The 25,910-nt window shown below is 44.5% G+C and overlaps 1 protein-coding gene across 1 annotated transcript in view; it reads left to right on the forward strand.

The window, feature by feature from the left end:
• The first annotated feature begins 1,442 nt into the window (after positions 1-1,442).
• LOC132527653 (uncharacterized protein FLJ43738-like) overlaps positions 1,443-25,910 on the forward strand; it is a 172,926-nt gene continuing 148,458 nt past the window's right edge. The window contains exons 1-3 of the mRNA XM_060163568.1: positions 1,443-2,374; positions 19,750-19,944; positions 20,542-20,775. Coding sequence (XP_060019551.1) covers positions 1,443-2,374; positions 19,750-19,944; positions 20,542-20,775 — 1,361 coding nt within the window. The remainder of the gene's footprint in view (positions 2,375-19,749; positions 19,945-20,541; positions 20,776-25,910) is intronic.

Consider the following 25,910-nt stretch of genomic DNA (forward strand, 5'->3'; position numbering starts at 1 on the left):
GTATTCAGTGGGAGGTGCAGGGTGGGTGTGCTTATTCCGTTTAACCAGATTTGAAAGCTCCTTTTTTATTTTTCTTTAGAATATCTATTCTTTTTATTGATATATTGTGGATACGAGTCCTTTGTCAGATATGTATGCATTGTACATATTTTCTGCCCATCTGGAGCTTGACTTTAATTTTCTTAATAGTGTCTTTGATGAAGTCCATCTTATCAACTTCTGTTGTGATTAGTGCTTTTTGTGTCATCAGATAGATCTTTTTTCCCCCCCAAGTTTATGAAGATACTACCCTGTGTTTTCTTCTAGGAGAGGTATGATTTTAGCTTTTATGTTTAGGTCTATGATTCCTCTAGAATTAATTGCATTTTCCTAACCATAAAAATGGTATATTTCTTCCTTTAGATTTCTTTAATTTCTCTCTGCAGTGTTTTGTAGTTTTCAGTGTACAGGTCTTCCACATCTTTCATTTCTTCCTAAGCATTTTATGTCTTGATGCTGTTGTAGGTGATATTTTAAAATTTTCAGTTTTAGAATTTTCATTGCCAGTAAATAGAATTATGATAGTTTTGACCTTGATGATATACTTTTACTTTTTAAAAACCAAACAAATAGATTTATTTTATGTACCTGATCATTCTAATACCTGTGCCTTTGTACATCTGGTTTTGCTAGTGGTACCTTTTTCCCTTAGGTGTTTTGTGATTTTTACTATGATCCCATGTTTGATGGAACTTTCTCTGTGGGAATTCTTTGAGGCCTAGGTTGGAAGTGGATTTCTCCAGAAGGTTTTCTTAATTATTTCTGCCAGGTACCTGGGAGCCCTACCAACCCAGGATTATTTTTAAATAAAATTTCAGCATCAGTGGTAAAAGAAATAGTAAAATAAATAGTACCCTTGGAGTATGCATTCGAACCACACACTTGTGTAACGGTGAGCTTCTGATGATAAAGTTGTAGCATGCGCAAGGTTTCCTGTTTCCGTCCCGACACAGCCCTGCCCCCCGCCTGCAGCTCAGCCTGCGAGTCCTCTTAAACCCAGACCCAAGTTCTGCTTGGTCACTTTATATGCTAAAGGTGAGCCGTGCCAGCCCTCCAGATGCGTGTCTGGGAAACACGGATTCTCTGTTCTAAAAGCCACTCCTCTCCACACTTTCTGTGCCCGGCCATGGGACGGGAAGAAGGCGTAGGGCCTGTCCTCGTGGCACTGGCCATCCGGGGGAAGTAGTTGCTTCAGCTGCCAGCTCAGTGCCGTACACGTGGCTCTCGGGCCTCGCAGCGGCCTTGCAGAGTGGGCTCTGTCCTTGGGGTTTGTGAATGAAGAACCACAGGCCGCAGGGGCTGCAGGGGCTGCCGGGCGTGAGCCTGGGGCCGGGATTTGAGCCGCTGGGTGGGGGCCACCTGGAGAGGAGGGGGGCCGGCAGGGGGTGCCCGCGGCTGCACCCATGACCGCCGCCCCTGCTCTCTCGCAGCGGCTGTGCACCCCCGTGTACTGCAGGTACCAGTTCTACAGGACCCCAGTGCACAGGACTGAGGGCCAGCCCCATGGGACCCACGTCTACTTCCAGGATATCAACGTCATCTTCCTTGGGGCCATGCACCCCAGCGACCTGAGGGAATACCTGGAGGGCCCCCCGATGGTGGTGGAAGTTCATGACCGGGACCGCAAGTCAGAGGGGTATTCCCGCAAGCCCGCCCTGTTTGGGGAGGACCCGCTGGATTCATACCTCAACCTCCAGACCCTAATTTCCCCGAAAGAGACGGAGAACAACCCCTTTGAAACCCAGGATAAGATGTGGGACCCTTACGGGGTTGCCCAGGTCAGCTTTGCCGACCTCCTCCTTGGCCAGAAGTACTTGAACCTGGTTGTCCCCGTCCACAGCTGCGAGCCCAAGGCCACGCGCCTCGGCCATGACAGCAGGAGCAGGAAGGCGGTGGGGTTGCGGGTGCCCGGAGACGGCCTGCGGCACAGCCCGATGCCCCCGGGCGACTACCTGGAGGCCAGCTGCCTGCTGAAGCTGCGGGCGGGCGTGGCGGTGCCGCTGTGGCCCGGGACCGAGGCCCTGGACGCCCACCCCACGGCCTCCCAGTTTGGCCGCGTCATCTTCGTGTTCACCTCCAGTAAGCTCTCACTCCTGCACGGCCTGCTGCAGGACGTCACCGTGATCAACGCCGGGGCCCTGGGCCTGGACTCCTGCCCCGTGGAGGATATCCAGCAGATCCTGTCCGCCTTGAAGATGCCGGCGAAGATCCAGGAGCGGCCGGACCTGGACGTGCTCACTGGCTTCCACCTGCTGGACGGGCGGGGCCACCTCCTCATCCTGGAGGGCTTGGCCGACCGGGGCCTGAGGCGGCTGTGGGAGAGCCACCAGAGCCGGTAGGTAGGTCTCCGCGTTTCTGGGTGGGGAGGGGTGGCCAAGCTCAGGTTCTGTGACACCGACTGTGGGAGGGACCTGTTGATTTGGTGCCTCTCGGGGTTCGTATAAGGCACTTCGCAGAGCTCAGCAGCTGGGAGAGCCGCTTGCCTTTGGTTGAAGCGAAGACTTCATGGGTATATGGAAGGGAGGCTGGTTCAGGAAACTGGGTCCTGCCTTCACACTCCCGAGGCGCCCCCCTGGCCAGCGGGGAGCAGAGTGTTCTGCCCGGCCCTGAGAGGGACACCACAAGGACACAGACGTCAGCTCGTCCCGAGGGAGACAGGGCGGATTATTGTGAGGCTGGAGGGCTGCTTACGCTGCAGAAGTCCCCTTCCCTGGAGGCCAGGAGCCCCCGATGGCCGCCCCCTGGAGATGTTGCAGAGGCAACGGAAGTGTCCCCTTCTGGGCCGCAGCAGGTGGCCCCTCGTGGTCTTCCGTTCTTTAGTTGTGGTGATGGGATAACTCCCTTTTTCTTTCATGATTTGCAACTATCCTAGTTTGGATCAATAGGGCCTTCCTTCTCTGCTCTGGAGGCCCCCTATCTGTTCTCAGAGCTCAGATGCCCCATGACTCAGATGCTGACAACAGCAGGGTGTCCGGATGTTGACTGTGTCCACCCGGGGGGGGGCTGTCTTGATGTGCTGATGGCCAAGAGCACGGGGGCAGGGGGGGCGGGGAGGCCGCCTCGTGGCTGGTTATCCTCCCAGGAGGCCTGAAAGCATGCATACACACAAAAACGTGCACATGGATGTTCATAGCACCGTTATTTATAATAATCAGAAAGTGAAACGACTCAAATGTCCATCAGCTGATGAACAAAACATCCATGGAATAATATATTCAAAACATCCATGGAATAATATTCAGCTGTCAAAAAGGAATGAAGTATTGATACAGATACTTCAACACGGATGAACCTTAAAAACGTTATGCTAGGGGACTTCCCTGGTGGCGCAGTGGGTAAGACTCATGCTCCCAATACAGAGGGCCCAGGTTTGATCCGTGGTCCGGGAACTAGATCCCTCATGCATGCCGCAACTAAGAGTTCGCATACCACAGCTAAGGAGCCGGTGAGCTGCAGCTAAGAAGCCCGCCTGCCGCAACTAAGGAGCCCGTGAGCCGCAACTAAGGAGCCTGCGAGCTGCAACTAAGGAGCCCGCCTGCCTCAACTGAGATGTGGCTCAACCAAAACAAACAAACAAACAAAAACTCATTATGCTAAGTGACCTGGAGGGCATTGTGCTAAGTGAAATAAGTCAGACAGAGAAAGACAAACACTGTATGTTATCACCTACGTGTGGAATCTAAAAAATAAACTAGTGAATACAACAAAAAAGAAACAGACTCACAGAGAGGACAAACTAGTGGTTACCAGTGGGGAGAGGGAAGGGGGGAGGGGCAAGATAGGGGTAGGGGAGGAAGAGGTACAGACTATTGCATATAAAATAAATAAGCTACAAAGATCTATTGTACAGCACAGTATAATATTTTGTAGTAACTATAAATGGAGCATAATCTATAAAAATTTTGAATCAGTATGTTGTACACCTAAAACTAATATTGTAATCAACTATGCCTCAATTAAAAATTATGCTAATAGGGACTTCCCTGGTGGCACAGTGGTTAAGAATCTGCCTGTCAGTGCAGGGGACGCAGGTTCAATCCCTGGTCCAGGAAGATCCCACATGTCGCACAGCAACTTAGCCCGTGCGCCACGACTACTGAAGCCCCCACGCCTAGAGCCCGTGCTCCACAACAAGAGAAGCCACCACAGTGAGAAGCCCGCACACTACAAAGAAGAGTAGCCCCCGCTCGCTGCAACTAGAGAAAGCCAGCGTGCAGCAACAAAGACCCACTGCAGCCAAAAATAAATAAATAAATAAATTTAAAAGTTATGCTAATAAAAGGAGCCAGACATAAAAGGCTACCTATTATATGATTCCATTCATATGAAATGTCTAGAATAGTCAAGTCCATAGAGATAGATCAGTGGTTTCCAAGGTCCGAGAGGAGGGATGCAGGAGAAGTGGGGAGTGATAAAAATGTTCTAGGATTAGACAGTGTTTGTGGTTGCACAACATTGGGAGTATACTAAAACCACTGAATTGTACACTTATTTTGGGGGGGTATACTATTTTATTCAAATTTAAATTTCACCATCAAATACTGAAGTATATGCTGGCCCTGTGTTTAGATTTTTGAAATAAAGGTGGACAGACAGATTTAAGGGTGCAATGTATTAAACACTGTACCATATATTAAACAATTAGAGAAAATCTAGGGGTGCTATAACTCTATATACCTTTGTACATTGAGTGGCGTTAAGTATAGGGACAAGCCCAGCACCTGGAGGAAGAGCCCATTGAGGACTGAACAGAGGCCCTTGGCTGCTGTCAGAATCTTCCCTTGACTTTCAACAAACCAAGGAGTCTGTCCGTCTACAGAAACCACCAAATCCGGGGCAAACAGCAACAGGATAAATGTTAAGGAATTGGCTCTTTCCAGTTAGGACTCTGGGGGCCGGTCTGAAGCACACGGGGCTGGCTAGAGCTGGGACGTGTTGCAGCTCAAGTCTGGGATCTGTAGGTCAGAGCAACAATCGATTCTAGAGACAGAATGGTGAGTGCATTCTGCAAAAGCCCCCAGGGTTTGCCGACAAGTTCCTAGGATGCTCTCCTCAAATGGCAGGAATTGGACACTTCAAAAGAGTGAACTTCACGGTGTGTAGGAAAGAACTTGGCCTTGCCCAAGAGAGGTCTGGCTTTTGCCCTTGGCTTCTGGGAGGTGATCTGTGTCATGCCTGATAGGAGGGTCTTTGGTTAGGTTGCGGGCTGACCACACTGGATCTTAGGCTGAAGCCTCACCAGAGAGTCACAGGATGGAGGTTGGTGGGGCTGGAAAGACCAACGTTGTGACTTAGGGCAGGGGCTTTGAGTCATGCAGTGTCATGGGCACATTTTTGTGTGGATGCGTGCTTTCAGTTCTCCTGGGCAGATAACCAGCCACGAGGTAGCCTCCCCCTGCCCGCCACCCCCTGCTGTGCTCTTGGCCATCAGCACATCAAGACACGCCCCCTCCTGACATGGAGACTGAGATTGCTATGTGGGCCATCAATCAATCCATCATTAATGGAGCCCCAATAAAAACTCTGGACACCAAGGCTAGGGGGAGCTACTCTGTGTAGTGATTCTTTCATCATCTTAAAAATACCTTTTCCAAAGAAAAGTTTTGAATTTTGATAGAATCTATTGATTATTTTTTCTTTTATACACTATGCTTTTGGAGACATGTTTAAGAATTCTTCACAAAGCCTTAGGTCTTGAGTATTTTTTCTCTGTTTTCTTCTAAAAGATTCATGGTCTTATGGTTTACTTTTAAGTTTATGATTCGTTTTGAGTTAATTTTTGTATAAAGCGCAAGGTTTAGATTGAATTTTTCCCTTTTCTTAAAAAATTGAGGTATACTTTGCATGTAACAGTATGTTAGCTTTGGGTATACAACTTCATGATTCGATATTTGTATATGTTGTGAAATGATCACCACAATAAGTCTAGTTAACATCCATCATCATACAAGTTACAGAATTTTTTGTGATGAGAATGTTTAACGCCTACTCTCTTAGTAACTTTCAGATATGCAATACAGTATCACTAACTATAGTCACAGTGCTGTACATAACTATATGGCTTTGTAACCTCTTGACCCTCTTCATCCATTTTGCTCACTCCACACACCCTGCCTCTGGGTGGGCAGCCACCCGTTTGTTCTCTGTATCTGTGAGCTTGGGTTTTTACTATTTTGCTTCTGTTTTTTTAGATTCCACGTGTAAGTGAGATCATATGATATTTGTCTTTCTCTGACTTGTTTCACTCAGTATGATGCCCTGGGGATGCATCCATGTTGTCCCTACTGTCAAGATTCTCTTTTTTTATGATGGAATAACTTAGGTTGTTTCTATATCTTGGCTATTGTAAATAATGCTGCATTGAACACGGTGATGCAGATACCTGTTCGAATTAGTGTTTTTGTTTCCTTAGGATGAATACCCGGAAGTGAAACTGCTGGATCATATGGCAGTTCTATTTTTAACTTTTTGAGGAACCTCCAAAGTGTTTTCCATAGTAGCTGTACCAGTTTATTAATACATCCTTACCCACAGCACCTGTGGGTTTCCTGTACTCCACATCCTCACCAAAATTATTATTTCTTGTCTTTTTTATAATAGCCATTCTCAACAGGTATGAGGTAATGTTTCACTTTTGTTTCAATTTGCATTTCCATGATAATTAGTGACGTTGAGCATCTTTTCCTGTACCTGTTGGCCATCTGTTTGTCATCTTTGGTAAAATGTCTATTCAGATCTTCTGCCCACTTATTTATTTATTTTTCCTTTTCTGTGATTTTATTGACTTTAAAATTATTTTTTATTGAAATATAGTTGATTTACAATGTTGTGTTAATTTCTGCTGTACACCAAAGTGATTCAGTTATAATACATATATATATATATATATACACACTTTTTTTTTTAGCACCTTCATTTCTTTCCGTTTTTTAAGTTTATTTATTTAGTTTTGGCTGCGTTGGGTCTTCGTTGCTGTGTGCGGGCTTCTCATTGCAGTGGCTTCTCTTGTTGTGGAGCACAGGCTCTAGGCACTCAGGCTTTAGTAGCTGTGGCATGAGGGCTCAGTAGTTGTGGCTCGCAGGCTCTAGAGTGCAGGCTCAGTAGTTGTGGCGCATGGGCTTAGTTGCTCTGTGGCATGCGGGATCTTCCCAGACCAGGGCTCAAACCATGTCCCCTGCATTGGCAGGCGGAGTCTTAACTGCTGCGGCACCAGGCAAGTCCCCACACATTCTTATTTTTACATTCTTTTCCATTATGATTTATCATAGGATACTGGATATAGTTCCCTGTGCTATACAGTAGAACCTTGTTGTTTATCTATTCTATATATAATAGCTTACATCTGCTAATCCCAACCTCCCACTCATCCCTCTCCCATCCCCCTCTCCCTTGACAACCACAAGTCTGTTTTCTATGTCCATGAGTCTGTTTCTGTTTCGTAGATAAGTTCATTTGTGTTATATTTTAGATTCCACGTATAAGTGATATCATATGGTATTTGTCTATTCCTTTTTTAAAAAAATTTTTTATTTATTTGGCCATGCTGGGTCTTAGTTGCGGCATGCGGGATCTTCAGTTGTGGCATGTGGGATCTAGTTCCCTGACCAGGGATCGAACCTGGGCCCCCTCCATTGGGAGCACACAGTCTTAGCCACTGGACCACCACGGAAGTCCCTATCTTTTCTTTCTGACTTATTTCACTTTTTATGATAATCTCTACGTCCATCCATGTTGCTGCAAATGGCATTATTTCGTTTTTTTAATGGCTGAAAAGTATCCCATTGTATATATGTACCATATCTTCTTTATCCAGTCATCTGTTGATAGACATTTAGGTTGTTTCCATGTATTGGGTATTATGAATAGTGCTGCTATGAACATAGGGGTGCATGTATATTTTTGGATTACAGTTTTGTCTGGATATATGCCCAAGAGTGGGATTGCAGGATCATCTGGTAGCTCTATTTTTAGTTTTCTGAGGAACCTTCATACTGTTTTCCATAGTGGCTGTACCAACTTACATTCCTACCAACAGTGCAAGCGGGTTCCCTTTTCTCCACACCCTCTCCAGCATTTTTTATTTGTAGACTTTTTAATGATGGCCATTCTGACTGGCGTGAGATGGTACCTCGCTGAAGTTTTGATTTGCATTTCTCTAATAATTGGCGATGCTGAGCATCTTTGCATGTGCCTCTTGGCCATCTGTATGTCTTTTTTGGAGAAATGTCTCTTTAGGTCTTCTGCCTATTTTTTGATTGGGTTGTTTGTTTTGTTGTTGTTGTGTTGTATTAGCTGTTTGTATATTTTGGAAATTAAGCCCTGTCAGTCACATTGTTTGCAAACATTTTCTCCCATTCTGTAGGTTGTCTTTTCATTTTGTTTATGGTTTCCTTTTCTCTGCAGAAGCATGTAAGTTTGATTAGGTCCCATCTGTTTATTTTTGTTTTTATTTCTTTTGCATTGGGAGATTGACCTAAGAAAACACTGGTATGATTTATGTCAGAGAATGTTTTGCTTATGATCTCTTCTAGGAGTTTTATGGTGTCATGTCTTATGCTTAAGTTTTTAAGCCACTTTGAGTTTATTTTTGTGTATGGTGAGGGGGTGTGTTCTAACTTCATTGAGTTACATGCAGCCGTCCAACTTTCCCAACACCACTTGCTGAAGAGACTGTCTTTTTTTCCCCGTTGTATATTCTGTTTTTAAAAAAAATAAATTTATTTATTTATTTATTTATCTTTGGTTGCATTGGGTCTTCTTTGCAGAGTGCGGGCTTTCTCTAGTTGCTGTGAGTGGGGGGCTACTCTTCGTTGTGGTGCGTGGGCTTCTCATTTTGGCAACTTCTCTTGTTGTAGAGCACGGGCTCTAGGTGCGTGGGCTTCAGTATTTGTGGCTCGCGGGCTCTAGAGCACAGGCTCAGTAGTTGCGGTGCATGGGCTTAGTTGCTCCATGGCATGTGGGATCTTCCCAGACCAGGGCTCACTGTGTCCCCTGCATTGGCAGGCGGGTTCTTAACCACTGCACCACCAGGGAAGTCCGTCCTGTTGTATATTCTCACCTCCTTTGTTTAAGATTAATTGACCATAGGTGTGTGGGTTTATTTCTGGGCTGTCTGTTCTGTTCCATTTATCCATATGTCTGTTTTTGTGCCAGTACCATGTTGTTTTGATTACTGTAGCTTTGTAGTATTGTCTGAAGTCTGGGAGAATTATGCCTCCTGCTCTTTAAATTTTTTTTTTCCCCTCAGGATTGCTGTGGCAATTCTGGGTCTTCTATGGGTCCATATAAATTTTTGGATTATTCTAATTCTGTGAAAAATGTCATGGGTAATTTGATAGGGATCACATTAAATCTGTAGATTGCTTTGGGTAGTATGGTCATTTAAGTAATATTAATTATTCAAATCCAAGAGCATGGGATATCTTTCCATTTCTTTGAATCCTCTTCACTTACCTTTATTAATGTTTTATAGTTCTCAGCATATAAATCTTTCACCTCCTTGGTGAGGTTTATTCCTATGTTATTTTTTGGGTTGCAATTTTATTCTATTTTATTTTATTTATTTTTATTTATTAGTTGACTATAGGTGCGTGGGTTTATCTCTAGGCTTTCTATCTTGTTCCATTCATCTGTGTTTCCATTTTTGTGCCAGTACCATATTATTTTGATTACTGTTGCTTTGTAGTGTAGTCTGAAGTCAGGGAGTCTGATTCCTCCAGCTCCGTTTTTTTCCCTCAAGACTGCTTTGGCTCTTCGGGGTCTTTTGTGTCTCCATACAAATTTTAAGATGATTTGTTCTAGTTCCATAAAAAATACCATTGGTAATTTGACAGGGTTTGCATTGAATCTGTAGATTGCTTTGGGTAGTATAGTCATTTTCACAATATTGATTCTTCCAATCCAAGAACATGGTATATCTCTCCATCTATTGCTATCACCTTTAATTTCTTTCATCAGTGTCTTATAGTTTTCTGCATACAGGTCTTTTGTCTCCCTAGGTAGGTTTATTCCTAGGTATTTTATTCTTTTAGTTGCAATGGTAAATGGGACTGTTTCCATAATTTCTCTTTCAGATTTTTCCTCATTAGTGTATAGGAATGCAAGAGATTTCTGTGCATTGATTTTGTATCCTGCCACTTTACCAAATTCATTGATTAGCTCTAGTAGTTTTCTGGTGGCATTTTTAGGATTCTCTATGTATAGTATCATGTCATCTGCAAACAGTGACAGTTTTACTTCTTCTTTTCCAATTTGTATTCCTCTTATTTCTTTTTCTTCTGTGATTGCCATGGCTAAGACTTCCAAAACTATGTTGAATAATAGTGGTGAGAGTGGACATCCTTGTCTCGTTCCTGATCTTAGAGAAAATGCTTTCAGTTTTTCACCATTGAGAATGATGTTTGCTGTGGGTTTGTCGTATACGGCCTTTACTATGTTGATGTAGGTTCCCTCTATGCCCACTTTCTGGAGGGTTTTTATCATAAATCGGTGTTGAATTTTGTCAAAAGCTTTTTCTGCATCTATTGAGATGATCATCTGGTTTTTATTCTTCGATTTGTTAATATGGTGTATCACATTGATTGATTTGCCTATATTGAAGAATCGTTGCATCCCTGAGATAAATCCCACTTGATCGTGGTGTGTGATCCTTTTAATGTGTTGCTGGATTCTGTTTGCTAGTATTTTGTTGAGGATTTTTGCATCTGTATTCATCAGTGATATTGGTCTGTAATTTTCTTTTTTTGTAGTATCTTTGTCTGCTTTTGATATCAGGGTGATGGTGGCCTCATAGAATGAGTTTGGGAGTGTTCTTTCCTCTGCAGTTTTTGGAAGAGTTTGAGAAGGATGGGTGTTAGCTCTTCTCTAAATGTTTGATAGAATTTACCTGTGAAGCCATCTGGTCCTGGACTTTTGTTTGTTGGAAGATTTTTAATCACAATTTCGATTTCATTACTTGTTGGTCTGTTCATATTTTCTGTTTCATCCTGGTTCAGTCTTGGAAGGTTATCCCTTTCTAAGAATTTGTCCATTTCTTCCAGGTTATCCATTTTATTGGTGTAGAGTTGCTTGTAGTAGTCTCTTAGGATGCTTTGTATTTCTGCAGTGTCTGTTGTACCTTCTCCTTTTTCATTTCTAATTTTATTGATTCGAGTCCTCTCCCTCTTTTTCTTGATGAGTCTGGCTAATGGTTTATCAATTTTGTTTATCTTCTCAAAGAACCAGCTTTTACTTTTATTGATCTTTGCTATTGTTTTCTTTGTTTCTATTTCATTTATTTCTGCTCTGGTCTTTATGATTTCTTTCCTTCTGCTAACTTTGGGTTTTGTTTGTTCTTCTTTCTCTAGTTCCTTTAGGTGTAAGGTTAGATTGTTTACTTGAGATGTTTCTTGTTTCTTGAGGTAGGCTTTTATAGCTATAAACTTCCCTCTTAGAACTGCTTTTGCTGCATCCCATAGGTTTTGGATTGTCGTGTTTTCATTGTTATTTGTCTCTAGGTATTTTTTGATTTCCTCTTTGATTTCCTCAGTGATCTCTTGGTTACTTAGTAATATATTGTTTAGCTTCCACGTGTTTGTGTTTTTAATGTTTTTTTCCCTGTAACTCATTTCTAATCTCATAGTGTTGTGGTCAGAAAAGATGCTTGATATGATTTCAGTTTTCTTAAATTTCCTGAGGCTGGATTTGTGACCCAAGATATGGTCTATCCTGGAGAATGTTCTGTGTGCACTTGAGAAGAAAGTGTAATTTGCTGTTTTTGGATGGAATGTCCTATAAATATCAATTAAATCTATCTGGTCTGTTGTGTCATTTAAAGCTTCTGTTTCCTTATTTATTTTCATTTTGGATGATCTGTCCATTGGTGTAAGTGAGGTGTTAAAGTCCTTCACTATTATTGAGTTACTGTCGATTTCCTCGATTTATAGCTGTTAGCAGTTGCCTTGTGTATTGAGGTGCTTCTATATTGGGTGCATATATATTTATAATAGTTATATCTTCTTCTTGGATTGATCCCTTGATCATTATGTAGTGTCCTTCCTTGTCTCTTGTAACATTCTTTGTTTTAAAGTCTGTTTTATCTGATATGAGTATAGCTACTCCAGCTTTCTTTTGATCTCCATTTGCATGGAATATCTTTTTCCATCCCCTCACTTTCAGTCTGTATGTGTCTCTAGGTCTGAAGTGGGTCTCTTGTAGACAGCATATATATGGGTCTTGTTTTTGTATCCATTCAGCAAGCCTGTGTCTTTTGGTTGGAGCATTTAATTCACGTTTAAGGTAATTATCGATATGTATGTTCCTATGACCATTTTCTTAATTGTTAATGGGTTTGTTTTTGTAGGTCCTTTTCTTCTCTTGGGTTTCTCACTTAGAGAAGTTCCTTTAGCATTTGTTGTAAAGCTGGTTTGGTGGTGCTGAATTCTCTGAGCTTTTGCTTGTCTGTAAAGCTTTTGATTTCTCCCTTGAATCTGAATGAGATCCTTGCCGGGTAGAGTAATCCTGGTTTGTAGGTTCTTCCGTTTCATTACTTTAAGTATATCATGCCACTCTCTTCTGGCTTGTTAGAGTTTCTGCTGAGAAATCAGTTGTTAAACTTATGGGAGTTCCCTTGTATGTCATTTTTCGTTTTTCCCTTGCTTTCAATAATTTTTCTTTGTCTTTAATTTTTGCCAATTTGATTACTGTGTGTCCCGGCATGTTTCTCCTTGGGTTTCTCCTGTATGGGACTCGCTGCGCTTCCTGGACTTGGGTGACTATTTCCTTTCCCATGTTAGGGAAGTTTTCAACTATAATCTCTTCAAATATTTTCTCTGGTCCTTTCTCTCTCTCTTCTCTTTCTGGGACCCCTATAATGCAAATGTTGTTGCGTTTAATGTTGTCCCAGAGGTCTCTTAGGCAGTCTTCATTTCTTTTCATTCTTTTTTCTTTAGTCTGTTCTGCAGCAGTGAATTTCACTATTCTGTCTTCCAGATCACTTATCCATTCTTCTGCCTCAGTTATTCTGCTACGGATTCCTTCTAGTGTAGTTTTCATTTCAGTTATTGTATCGTTCATCTCTGTTTGTTTGTTCTTTAATGCTTCTAGGTCTTTGTTAAACATTTCTTGCGTCTTCTCGATCTCTGCCTCCATTCTTTTTCCGAGGTCCTGGATCATCTTCACTATCATGATTCTGAATTCTTTTTTTGAAAGGTTGCCTATCTCCACTTCATTTTGTTGGGTTTTTTTTTTTGGGTTTTATCTTGTTCCTTCATTTGGTACATAGCCCTCTGCCTTTTCATCTTGTCTGTCTTTCTGTGAATGTGGTTTTTGTTCCACAGGCTGCAGGATTGTAGTTCTTCTTGCTTCTGCTCTGGTTTGCAATTTTAAAAGGTTTTTTTTTTTTTTTTTTTTTTTTTTTTTTTTTTGCTGTACGCAGGCCTCTCACTGTTGTGGCCTCTCCCGTTGTGGAGCATAGGCTCCGGACGTGCAGGCTCAGAGGCCATGGCTCACGGGCCCAGCCGCTCCACGGCATGTGGGATCTTCCCGGACTGGGGCATGAATCATGTCCCCTGCATCAGCAGGTGGACTCTCAACCACTGCACCACCAGGGAAGCTCGCCACCAATTTCTGTATGTTAATCTTGTATCCTGCTACCTTGTTGAATTAATTTATCAGTTCTAGTTGTTTTTGTGTGGTGTCTTCAGGGTTTTCTATATATAGTGTCATATCATCTACATATAATGACCATTTTACCTCTTCCCTTCTAATTTGGATACCTTTAATTTCTTTCTCTCATCTGATTGCTGTGGTTAGGAATTTCAATAGTATGTTGAAGAGAAGTGGTGAGAGTGGGCATCCTTGTCTTGTTCCAGATTTTAGGGGAAGGCTTTCAGCTTTTCACTATTGAGCATTAAATTGGCTGTAGGTTTGTCATAAATAGCTTTTACTATTTTGAGATATGTTCCCTCTATACCCACTGTGGTAAGAGTTTTTTTCGTGAATGGATGTTGAATTTTGTCAAATGCTTTTTCTGCATGTATTGAGATTATCATGTGGTTTTTGTCTTTTCTTTTGTTTATGTGGTGTTCTTGTCAAGGTATTTTTTGTCTTTTCTTTTGTTGTTGTGGTGTATCAGATTGATTGATTTGTGTATACTGAACCATCCTTGTGAACTTGGGATGAATCCCTCTTGGTCGTGGTGTATGATCTCTTTTACGTGTTGTTAGATTTGGTTTGCAAATATTTTGTTGAGAATTTTTGCATCTATATTCATCAAAGATATTGGCCTGTAATTTTCTTTTTTTGGTGGTATCTTTGTCTGGTTTTGGTATCAGGGTGATTGTGGTTTCACAGAATGTCTTTGGGAGTGTTCCCTCCTCTTCAATCTTTTGGAAGAGTTTGAGAAGAATCTGTGTAAGTTCTTTGTATGTTTGGTAGAATTCGCCTGTGAAGCCCTGTGATCCTGGACTTCTTTTTGTAGGAAGTTTTTTATTACAGGTTTGATTTTACTTCTAGTGATTGGTCTGTGGAAATTATCTATTTCTTCTTGATTCAATTTTGGTGGGCTGTATGTTTCTAGACAATTCCATTTCTTCTAGGTTGTCAAATTTGTTGGCATATAATTGTTCATAGTATTCTCTCATGGTGTTTTGTATTTCTATGGTATCAGTTGAGATTTTTCCTTTTTCTTTTCTTATTTTGTTTATTTGGATTCTCTCTCTTCTTGGTGAGCCTGGCTAGAGGTTTGTCAATTTTGTTTACCCTTTCAAAGAACCAGCTTTTGGTTTTGTTGATTTTTTTTTCTATTTTTTAAAAAAATCTCTACTTTATTTCCTCCCTGATCTCTATTATTTCCTTCCATCTGCTGACTTTAGGTTTTGTTTGTTCTTCTTTGTCTAATTCTTTTAGGTGGTAGGTTAGGTTGTTCATTTGAGATTTTTCTTGGTTTTTTTTTGTTGTTGTTTTTTTTTGTGGTACGCGGGCCTCTCACTGTTGTGGCCTCTCCCGTTGCGGAGCACAGGCTCCGGACACGCAGGCTCAGCGGCCATGGCTTACGGGCCCAGCCGCTCCACGACATGTGGGATCTTCCCGGACCGGGGCACGAACCCGTGTCCCCTGCATCGGCAGGCGGACTCTCAACCACTGCGCCACCAGGGAAGCCCTTTTTTCTTGTTTTTGATGAAGGCCTGTATTGCTTTGAACTTTCCGCTAAGAACTGCTTTTGCTGTGTCCCATAGATTTTGTATGGTTGTGTTTTCATTGTCCAGGAAGGTGGTGGCTGGGGCTCTCGACCACTCCTGGCGCCTGGGCAGGTGCGTCAGTGGCCCATGACCAGTCTTGTTCAGGAGGGAGTTGGTGGAGGCTCACAACCACTCCTGCGTTCTGGGCAGGAGTTGGTGCAGTCCCTCAACCACTCCTACGGTCTGGGAGGGTTTTAGTGGGGGATTGTGACCACTCCTGGCATCAGGGTGGATGGTGGTAGAGGTCTGTAACTGCCCCTGGAGCCTGGGCAGGCAGTGTCTTGCCCTCTGGGAGCACACATACATGGAAAAAAGGCTATAGTCTAGGTCCCACCTCTCCCCTCCTACACCACCCAAACAATGCTGACTGGCCTCTGAGGCAGCTCAGGCTTCCTCCGCTTATACCCCCAGCCGTGGTGGCACCGGATTCATCCCCCCACCCCCAAGTCTGTCTCTACACAGCCAACCCCAGTCCTCTCCCTGGTTCTGATCTCTGGAGCCGAAGTTCCAGCACCCAGCCCCTGCCAGCACTGGGGATGCACATGTCAGGCTGGTGAGTGCAGGTCTGCGGTACTGACCATCTATGCAGTTCTCCCTCTGCTCTGGCTGCCACGAACTGACTGCTGCATTCTTCTCAGAGGCTCTGAAGCTCCCCTTCTGTCCTGGCAGATCTCCCTGCCAGTGAGGGGGCTTCCCAGGGTACATGAACCTTACCTCTTTCACAGCCCCCTCCCAGGGGTGCAGGTCCCATCCGGATACCTTTCTCACTTTCTTTTTCATTTTTCCTACCTGGTTACATGGAGATTTTCTTGCCCTTACAGCAGTCTGAAGTCTTCTGCCAGCGTTCAGTAGATATTCTGTGAGAATCGTTCCACATGTAGATGTATTTTTGTTGTAGATGTGGGAGAGAGCGAGCTTTGTGTCCTACTACTCTGCCATCTTGATCAGTCTCATGTTTTCTGTTAGCAATTAACATCCTTTCTTTTCAACTGAAAGGAGTCCCTTTAACATTTTTATAAGGCCAGTTTAGTGGTGATGAACTCTTTTAGTTTTTCTTATCTGGAAAACTCTTTTATCTCTCCTTCAATTCTGAATGATAACTGCCAGGTAGAGTATTCTTTGTTGGAAGGTCTTTTCTTTTGGCGCTTTGAATATATCGTGCCACTCCCTTCTGGCCTGGAAAGTGTCTGCTTAAAAATCTGCTGATAGTCTTATGGGAGTTCCCTTGTGTGTAACAAGTTGTTTTTCTCTTGCTGCTTTTAAGCTTCTCTCCTTGTCGTTAGCTTTTGGCTTTTTAATTATAGTGCGTCTTGGTGTGGGTCTCTGGGCTCATCTTATTTGGAATTCTGTTTTGATGTGGCTGGTTTCTCTTCTGCCCTATGTGAAGGGGTCATTCAGCTAGTTTTTAGTTTTTGTTTTTGTATCTTTCCCCCCAGAGGAAATTGTTCCCTATGGAGCTGTAGATTTGGTGTGTCCTTGGGAGGAGGATCTCCCTCCCAAGAAGCTGTTCCCAAGGAAGATCTTCCCAAGGAAGATCTTCAGGATCTTCCTCCATCACCATCTTGAACTGGAACCTAGGTTGAGTTTTTGTTGTGTTTCATTTAGCCTACATATATCCAATAGCTACAGCATCATTTGTTGAAAATATTATATTCCTTTACTGAATTGCTTTTGCATCTTTATAAAAAATCGGTTGGTCATAATTGTGTGGATCTATTTCTGGGTTCTCAATTCTGCTCCATTGATTTCTGTGTCTGTCCCTTCACCAATACTACAAAGTCTTGATTACCGTGGCTATATAATCAAAGTCAGGCCACTTTATTCTTTTTCAAAATTGTTTTTGTTGTTCTAGATCCTTTGCCTTTTCATATAAATTTTACAATATGCTGTATGTATCTACAAAACATCTTTCTAGAATGTTGATAGAAATTATGCTCAACCTATGTATCATTTGGAGAGAACTATTTGAGCCTTCCAATTCATGAATATTTATTTAGATTTCCACTTATTTAGATTTTTTAAAATTTTAAAATTTTAAAAAATTTCTTTCATCAGCATATTCAGCATACAAGTCCTGTACGTATTTGGTAGATTTATATCTAAGTATTTTATTTTTTGAGTGATTTTTAAATGGTTCTGTGTTTTTTAATTTCAGTTTCCAGCTGTGCATTGCTTGTATATAGAAATATAATTGATTTTTCTATGTTGATTCTACAGCCTTGCTAAACTCACTTATTGGTTTGAGGAGTTCTGTTCGTTTGATTGATTGTTTCTGGTAGATTCCTTGGGATTTTCTACACTGACCAAGATGTCATCTGCAAATAGCAATAGTTTAATTCCTTCCTTTCCAGGCTGTATATCTTCATTTCCTTAGTGTGCTAGCTAAGACTTGAAGTACTATTTTATATAAGAGTTGTCACATCCTTGCTTTGTTTCTGGTCTTTGGTGGAAGGCAGTCTTTCCCCATTACGTGTAGGTTTTTTGTAGATGTCCTTTATCAACTTGAGGAAGTTCCACTTTATTCCTTATTCGCTGAGAGTTTCCTAATTTGCTGGCTCACACAGTTCACAAAAATCAATCCCAGACAGAGTAAAAGCTTATTTGAAATAATTATGGACTCACAATAAGTTGCAGAAATCATAGAGAGGTTCCAGGTACCCCAACACCCTGTCTCCCCCAGTGGTGACATCTGACATATTGATGGATGCAGTACAGTTAACTAGACCACAGTTGTCTGTTCTTACTCAGGTTTCACCAGAAATATCTTGTTCGTTTTATTTTTCAGATTCCACACATAAGTGAGAACATACAGTATTTATCTTTCTCTGTTTGACTTATTTTACTAAGTTTAATACCTTCCAAGGTCCATCCATGTTGTTGCAAATGGCAAAATTTCGTCCTCTTTAATGGCAGAGCAATATTCCACTGTATCTATATATCATGTCTTCTTTATCCATTCATCTGCTGATGGGCACTTAGGTTGCTTACATATCTTGGCTATTGTAAATCGGGGTGCATATATCTTTTCAAAGTATTGTTTTCATTTTCTTTCGATACATACCCAGGAGTTGAATTGTTGGATCATATGGTAGTTCTATTTTTAATTTGTTGAGGAATCTCCATACTGTTTTCCATAGTGGCTGCACCAGTTTACATTCCCACCAAGAATGTAGGAGGGTTCCCTTTTCTTCACATCCTCACCAACACTTTATTTCTTGTCTTTTTGATGATAGCCATTCTGTGAGGTGATACATCATTGTGGTTTTGATTTACATTTCCCTAATACTTAGTAATATTGAACATCTTTTCATGTACCTGTTTGCCATCTGTATGTCTTCTTTGGAAAAATGCCTATTCAGGTCTTCTGCCCATTTATTAATTGGGTTGTTTGTTTTTTTAACACTGAGTTGTAGGAGTTCTTTATATATTTTAGATATTAACCCCATATCACATATCATGTGCCAATGTTCTCTCATTCAGTAGGTTGCCTTTACATTTTGTTGACGGTTTCCTTTGCGGTGCAAAAGCTTTTAAGTTTGATTAGGTCCCATTTGATTATTTTTGCTTTTGTTTCCCTTGCCTGAGGAGACAGATCCAAAAAATTATTGCTAAGACCAGTGTCAAAGAACGTATTGCCTATGTTTTCTTCTAAGAGTTTCAGGTCTTATATTTAGGTCTGTAATCCATTTTGAGTTTATTTTATATATGGTATGAGAAAATGTTCTAATTTCATTCTTTGACACGTAGCTGTCTAGTTTTCCCAGCACCACTTATGGAAGAGACTGTCTTTTCCCCATTGTATGTTCTCACCTTTCTTGTAGAAGAAAAATCTATTTTTAAAAAGTTGAATTGTAAAGCTTTTAGATAGTACTACAGGAGGACATATTCATGACCTCAGAATAAAGAAAGACTTCTTGAGTAAGACAGAAGTAGAAGAAATAAAGGAAAAAAAATGACAGGTTTGGCTATATTAAAATTAGTAACTTCTCTTCACCCAAAGACCATAAAAATTGCGAAAAGAAAAGCCACAAACTGAGAAAAAAGTATTTGCAATGTATGGAGCTAGTATTCTGAGAGTACAGAAACGCCTGTGAATGAATGAGAAAACAGTAAAAACATCCCAGTGGAGGAATGGGCAGAAGACTTGAACAGGGACCCCCCACAAAGGGGAACCACCCCCACCCCAACACACAGACTCAGGGTGGGATGCACAGGCTCCGTGCGGATTCACCGGGTTCAGGAAGGTGGAGGAACCTGAGCCCAATACAGCGGGTGGCTCAAAGGTCGGGGCGGGGGGGGGGGGGGAACGCAGAGTCGGTGGGAGGGGCGGGTCGGTAGGGGAGGGGGAGGAAACAGAGATGGGGCGGGGACAGCGAGACACAAGCAAGCCCAGGCCAGTGCCAGCGTTTCCACCACCAGTGGCCCTGGGAAAGTGCCGAGCTCTGTGGCGGGCAGAGCGGCAGCGGCGTGGGGCCCCTCTTTTTCCTTGCAGGGTCCCGCAGGCAGAGCCCGGCTCCTACAAGGCGCTCTACAACTCGCAGCTGCGCTTCCGCCGCCGCCTCTACGCCGACCTGGAGACCGTCCCGTACCACGTGCACCTGTCCCGGCCGCTGGCGCAGCTGATGAAGCACGCAGTGCTCTACGTGCGCAACACGGTGCCGCGGCAGGTCTTTCAGGCACTGAGCAGGTGCGGCCCGGCCCGTGCCCCGCCGTCCCGCACGCTCTGCCAGGGGGGCTTCGGAAGTGTGCGGCGGACAGAGGGCAGCCTAACCCGAACCACAGCTGTGCCTGCTGAATGTGTTTTTAAAAAGGGGGGGTTGGGGCGGGAGAGAGGGGGGCGTCCGCTCACCCTGGTGGGGGTGGGGGTGACTACTCAGTCCTCGAACTGTGCTGACATGAGGCTCTGTGCCTCGTACCCTCTGCCTGGGCGGGAAGGAGCTCTGTGGTCCACACCCCCGACGGCCAGCCTGTCGAGGCCACTCCCTGGTGGGGTGTGGGTTGGTGCGAGGTAGGGAATAAGGCCATCGGGACCGAAAAATAATCAAAGCAGAAAGTGGGAAGCCTTTAACTGCGGGGGGACTGAGAGGGGAGAGGGAAGGGGACATCTCCCCACACCCCAACCCCGTGGGCTCAGCACGCGGCATCTAAGCTTCTCGTGCACGAGCTGGGTGACCCGGGATCAGCTCATCAACCTCTCTGTGTTTTCGTTTCCTCTCATAAAATGGAGACCGTCTGACCTGTCGTGCCGGGCAGGCAGGCTGAGTGGGCCTCTTCTGTGTTCCAGGATCTACTGCATCTGCCATTACAGCTCCAGGCTCAGGGAGGTGATCACCGGGGACCTGCTGCCCTCCTCCTCCATGATCAAGGGGCTGAGCCAGGAGTTCGGGCTGCCCATTTCCCCGGAAGATCTTACAGAGGGAAAACTGCTGGCTATGTCCCCTCCTCCTGCCCCCAATCTGGAGGACTTCCAGAGCCGGAATTTCACCCTCACTTCTGAGATCCAGGCCCACCAGGAGAAGTGCCTGCAGTGGCGGAACACCATGGTCCTGAAGAACAGAGACCAGAAGTACAGCCTGATCCAGGTAGGCGCTCCCACCCCAGGCATCCCAGGCCTCCTGCGGCCTGTGTCTGTTTCCCTGGGCAGGGTTCCCAGGCAGGATGGGCAGGAAGTGCTGCCTGCAGGGCACAACTGTGCCAGGAGCTTTGCCTCCCAACCCTGGAGTATCTTGTCCTTCTTGAAAGGTGAAGAGGAACCCTCTTATGTGTAATTCCTTTCCCCTGGCCCTGGAGTTCATCTTAGAGAAAGAACTGTGTGTGTGTGTTAACATTTTGCTTAAGCTGCTGAGGGCATGGATGCCATATGATGTCCAAGCAACACAGGAGACAAACTAACCTGTGTGAGAAAATGTGCATAGAGGGGAAGAGAACAGGAGACTGAGAAGCTGGTGAGGTGATGGAAGGTCAGGTGCATGTGGCCTGAATGGCCAAGGGCCTCCCTCAGCCCATACCAACCAAAAAGGCTTAAAAACGCCAACATCTGAGGTGTGCCTTGAACTCATAGTGTGTATGAGTGAAGCCCACCCATGGGCTGTGTGGGTGAAGCCACTGCCTGGCCCTCCCACCCCAATCTCTAGTAAAAGTCGTCTTAGAAGTCTCTAAGTTTTATATATGTGCCTTCTTTATGAAAATCGACAAGGAGGTGGTGGTTTTTTTCTGTCAGTGTTCAAGTTTTTAGCTTTCTCAAAAGAACCGGTTCTTTGATTTATCAATCACTCTACTTTTCCTGCTTTCCTAATTCATTAACTTCAACTTTTACAATTTTATTTATTTATTTATTTATTTATGGCTGCGTTGGGTCTTCGTTGCTGTGTGGGCTTACTCTAGTGGCGGTAAGCGGGGGCTACTCTTCGTTGTGGTGCGCGGGCTTCTCATTGCGGTGGCTTCTCTTGTTGCAGAGCATGGGCTCTAGGCACGCGGGCTTCAGTAGTTGTGGCATGTGGGCTCAGTACTTGTAGCTCACGGGCTCTAGAGCGCAGGCTCGGTAGTTGTGGTTCGCGGGCTCTAGAGCGCAGGCTCAGTAGTTGTGGTGCACGGGCTTAGTTGCTCCGCGGCATGTGGGATCTTCCTGGACCAGGGCTCGAACCCACGTCCCCTGCGTTGGCAGGTGGATTCTAAACTACTGTGCCACCAGGGAAGCCCCAGAAGTAGAATTTTTTTTCAATCTTTAAAAAAAAAAATATATATATATATATATATTTATGGCTGCGTTGGGTCTTCGTTGCTGCACGTGGGCTTTCTCTAGTTGCGGCGAGAGGGCGCTACTCTTCGTTTCGGTGCACGGGCTTCTCACTGCGGTGGCCTGTCTTGTTGTGGAGCACAGGCTCTAGGCGTGTGGGCTCAGTAGTTGTGGCTCGCAGGCTGTAGAGCTCAGGCTCAGTAGTTGTGGCACACAGGCTTAGTTGCTCCGTGGCACGTGGGATATTCCTGGACCAGGGCTCGAGCCCGTATCCCCTGCATTGGCAGGTGGATTCTTACCCACTGCACCATCAGGGAAGCCACAGAAGTAGAATTTTTGGGTCATTTAATAAGTTTATGTTTAACATTTTAAGAAACTGTCAAGCAGTTTTTCACCGTAGTTCCACTATTTTATGTCACCAAACGCAATGCACGAGGGTTCCAGTTTCTCCACATCCTCACATGGTGGTTGCTGTCAATTTTTTTTTTTTTTTTTTTTTTTTTTGCGGTATGCAGCCATCTCACTGTTGTGGTCTCTCCCATTGCGGAGCACAGACTCCAGACAAGCAGGCTCAGAGGCCATGGCTCACGGGCCCAGCCGCTCCATGGCATGTGGGATCTTCCCGGATTGGGGAACGAACCCGTGTCCCCTGCATCGGCAGGCAGACTCTCAACCACTGCGCCACCAGGGAAGCCCAGTGCGTGTTTGTTTTATATATGTGTTTATAGGTATTTTTCTGTGTATGTGTTCATGTGAACCGCCTAACTTATATCTCCTACCCCACTTTCTTTTTGGTAACCCTAGGTTTATTGAGAAAGTCGGTGACTCTGTTTCTGTTTGGTATACTAGTTCAGTTGTATGTATGTTTCCCTTCCTGTTATAAGTGATATTATATGCTATGGGTCCTCCTCTGTCTGTCTGACTTCACTCAGTGTTTGGGCATCCCAGGTCCATCCATGTTGCTTCTGATGGCACTATTTCATTCTTTTTGCTGGCTGAGTAACAGTTCCTTGTATACACGTAGGACCTCCTGTTTATGTATTCATCACTCGCTGGACTACTTGTTTGTGTGTCTTGGCGATTGTAAATAGTGCTGCAGTTAACGTTGGGGTGCTTGTGTCTTTTTGAATTATGGATTTTCCGGAGTAGCGCCCAGGAGTGGGGCTGCAGTAGTATAGGTTCGCTCTCTCCTTAGTTTTCTAGGAACTGGGATACAGTGCTTTCTAGTGGCGATCACCAATGTACATTTCCACTCACCGAGTTGGAAGGTTCCCTTTTCTCCACGCTCATTCCCCATCGATTGTTTGTAGACTTTTTGATGCTGGCCATACCGCCTGCTGCGAGATGATGCCACTTTAGAATTTTGATATGCGTTTCTCGGATAATCAGCGACTTTCTGCTTCCTGTCGTGGTCGGGGTTTTTCTTTTTAAACAGTGTGAGTAAACTCTCCCTCCTGAAATTTGGCTTCTTGAAAGTCTGTGTTTTTCGAATGTGTTTTCGGTTACCTAACCCAGGTCATTTTTGAAGACACGTGTTATTAAAAGCCCCACAGGCTCTGTGAGTATTAGGTGCCCTGAAGCACCGGTTGTAAAGTTGTTGTTCCGCGAAACGTCCACAAGGCGGCAGCATTTCTTCGTGGCCAGCTCTAGTTTGTTGGCAACCAAAAGCGTTAGGAAGAGTCATCTTACTGGGCTGTGAATTAGAGGGGAAGGTGCCAGAGGCCACACCCAAGGGCTTGTGTGTCACCACCTCTTCCCTGTTAAGCTTCACGCCCCCGAAAAGTCCAAACCCTGGCTAAAGCTGCGGGTGCTGCGGTGTGTAGGTGGGGTGACTCCTGGCAAGGAGGCCGGATGTGGGAAGCCCACCAGCAGCAGCCGTGGAGGCTCGGTCACGGTTTGAATCCCCTGCAGCCTCGATGGTCCCCCATGGTTGGGGTGCACTTGGCTTGCTTTTAGCTCTCGGAAGGCCCACCCAGGTTCTGAAGGTTTGGTTCCCCCCAGAAAGGAAGAGACACGACAGCTCTAAGGGGCTGCATTTGCAGGCACGTCCTCTTCACGTCTCTCGGCTCCACCTCAGTGCACCCTTGGGACCCCAGGCTGCTCAGCCTGCTGGGATGTGACACCAGCGCCTATCACCGGGGCCCGAGGTGAAAAGCATGCCCATTTCTTTCCTTTTACTTTCTTTTTCAGCTTAATTCTGATGGTATGTTGTACTAGAGTTGATTTCCAAAGTGGGGTTTGGTGTAGGTGTACAGCAAGCTGATTGAGTTACACATGAAATATAGCTACTATTTTTCGGATTTCTTTTCCGTATACGTTATTGCAGAACATTGAATAGAGGGCCTGGTGTTGTACAGTAGTCCTTGTCGAGTGCGTGTTATATATATATATATGTTTATAGGTATTTTTCTGTGTATGTGTTCATGTGAAACGCCTAAGTTATATCTCCTACCCCACTTTCTTTTTGGTAACCCTAGCTTTAATCTGAAAGTCGGTGACTCTGTTTCTGTTTGGTATACTAGTTCAGTTGTATGTATGTTTCCCTTCCTGTTATAAGTGATATTATATGCTATGGGTCCTCCTCTGTCTGTCTGACTTCACTCAGTGTTTGGGCATCCCAGGTCCATCCATGTTGCTTCTGATGGCATTATTTCATTCTTTTTGCTGGCTGAGTAACAGTTCCTTGTATACACGTAGGACCTCCTGTTTATGTATTCATCACTCGCTGGACTACTTGTTTGTGTGTCTTGGCGATTGTAAATAGTGCTGCAGTTAACGTTGGGGTGCTTGTGTCTTTTTGAATTATGGATTTTCCGGAGTAGCGCCCAGGAGTGGGCCTGCAGTAGTATAGGTTCGCTCTCTCCTTAGTTTTCTAGGAACTGGGATACAGTGCTTTCTAGTGGCGATCACCAATGTACATTTCCACTCACCGAGTTGGAAGGTTCCCTTTTCTCCACGCTCATTCCCCATCGATTGTTTGTAGACTTTTTGATGCTGGCCATACCGCCTGCTGCGAGATGATGCCACTTTAGAATTTTGATATGCGTTTCTCGGATAATCAGCGACTTTCTGCTTCCTGTCGTGGTCGGGGTTTTTCTTTTTAAACAGTGTGAGTAAACTCTCCCTCCTGAAATTTGGCTTCTTGAAAGTCTGTGTTTTTCGAATGTGTTTTCGGTTACCTAACCCAGGTCATTTTTGAAGACACGTGTTATTAAAAGCCCCACAGGCTCTGTGAGTATTAGGTGCCCTGAAGCACCGGTTGTAAAGTTGTTGTTCCGCGAAACGTCCACAAGGCGGCAGCATTTCTTCGTGGCCAGCTCTGGTTCCTCGGCAACCAAAAGTTTTAGGGGGAGTCATGGTGCTGGGCTGTGAATTAGAGGGGAAGATGCCAGAGGCCACACCCAAGGGCTTGTGTGTCACCACCTCTTTCCTGTTAAGCTTCACGCCCCCGAAAAGTCCAAACCCTGGCTAAAGCTGCGGGTGCTGCGGTGTGTAGGTGGGGTGACTCCTGGCAAGGAGGCCGGATGTGGGAAGCCCACCAGCAGCAGCCGTGGAGGCTCGGTCACGTTTTGAATCCCCTGCAGCCTAGATGGTCCCCCATGGTTGGGGTGCACTTGGCTTCATTTTAGCTCTCGGAAGGCCCACCTAGGTTCTGAAGGTTTGGTTCCCCCCACAAAGGAAGAGACACGACAGCTCTAAGGGGCTGCATTTGCAGGCACGTCCTCTTCACGTCTCTCGGCTCCACCTCAGTGCACCCTTGGGACCCCAGGCTGCTCAGCCTGCTGGGATGTGACACCAGCGCCTATCACCGGGGCCCGAGGCGAAAAGCATGCCCATTTCTTTCCTTTTACTTTCTTTTTCAGCTTAATTCTGATGGTATGTTGTACTAGAGTTGATTTCCAAAGTGGGGTTTGGTG

Source organism: Lagenorhynchus albirostris, chromosome 10, assembly GCF_949774975.1.
Source record: "Lagenorhynchus albirostris chromosome 10, mLagAlb1.1, whole genome shotgun sequence".
NCBI classification, from domain to species: domain Eukaryota; kingdom Metazoa; phylum Chordata; class Mammalia; order Artiodactyla; family Delphinidae; genus Lagenorhynchus; species Lagenorhynchus albirostris.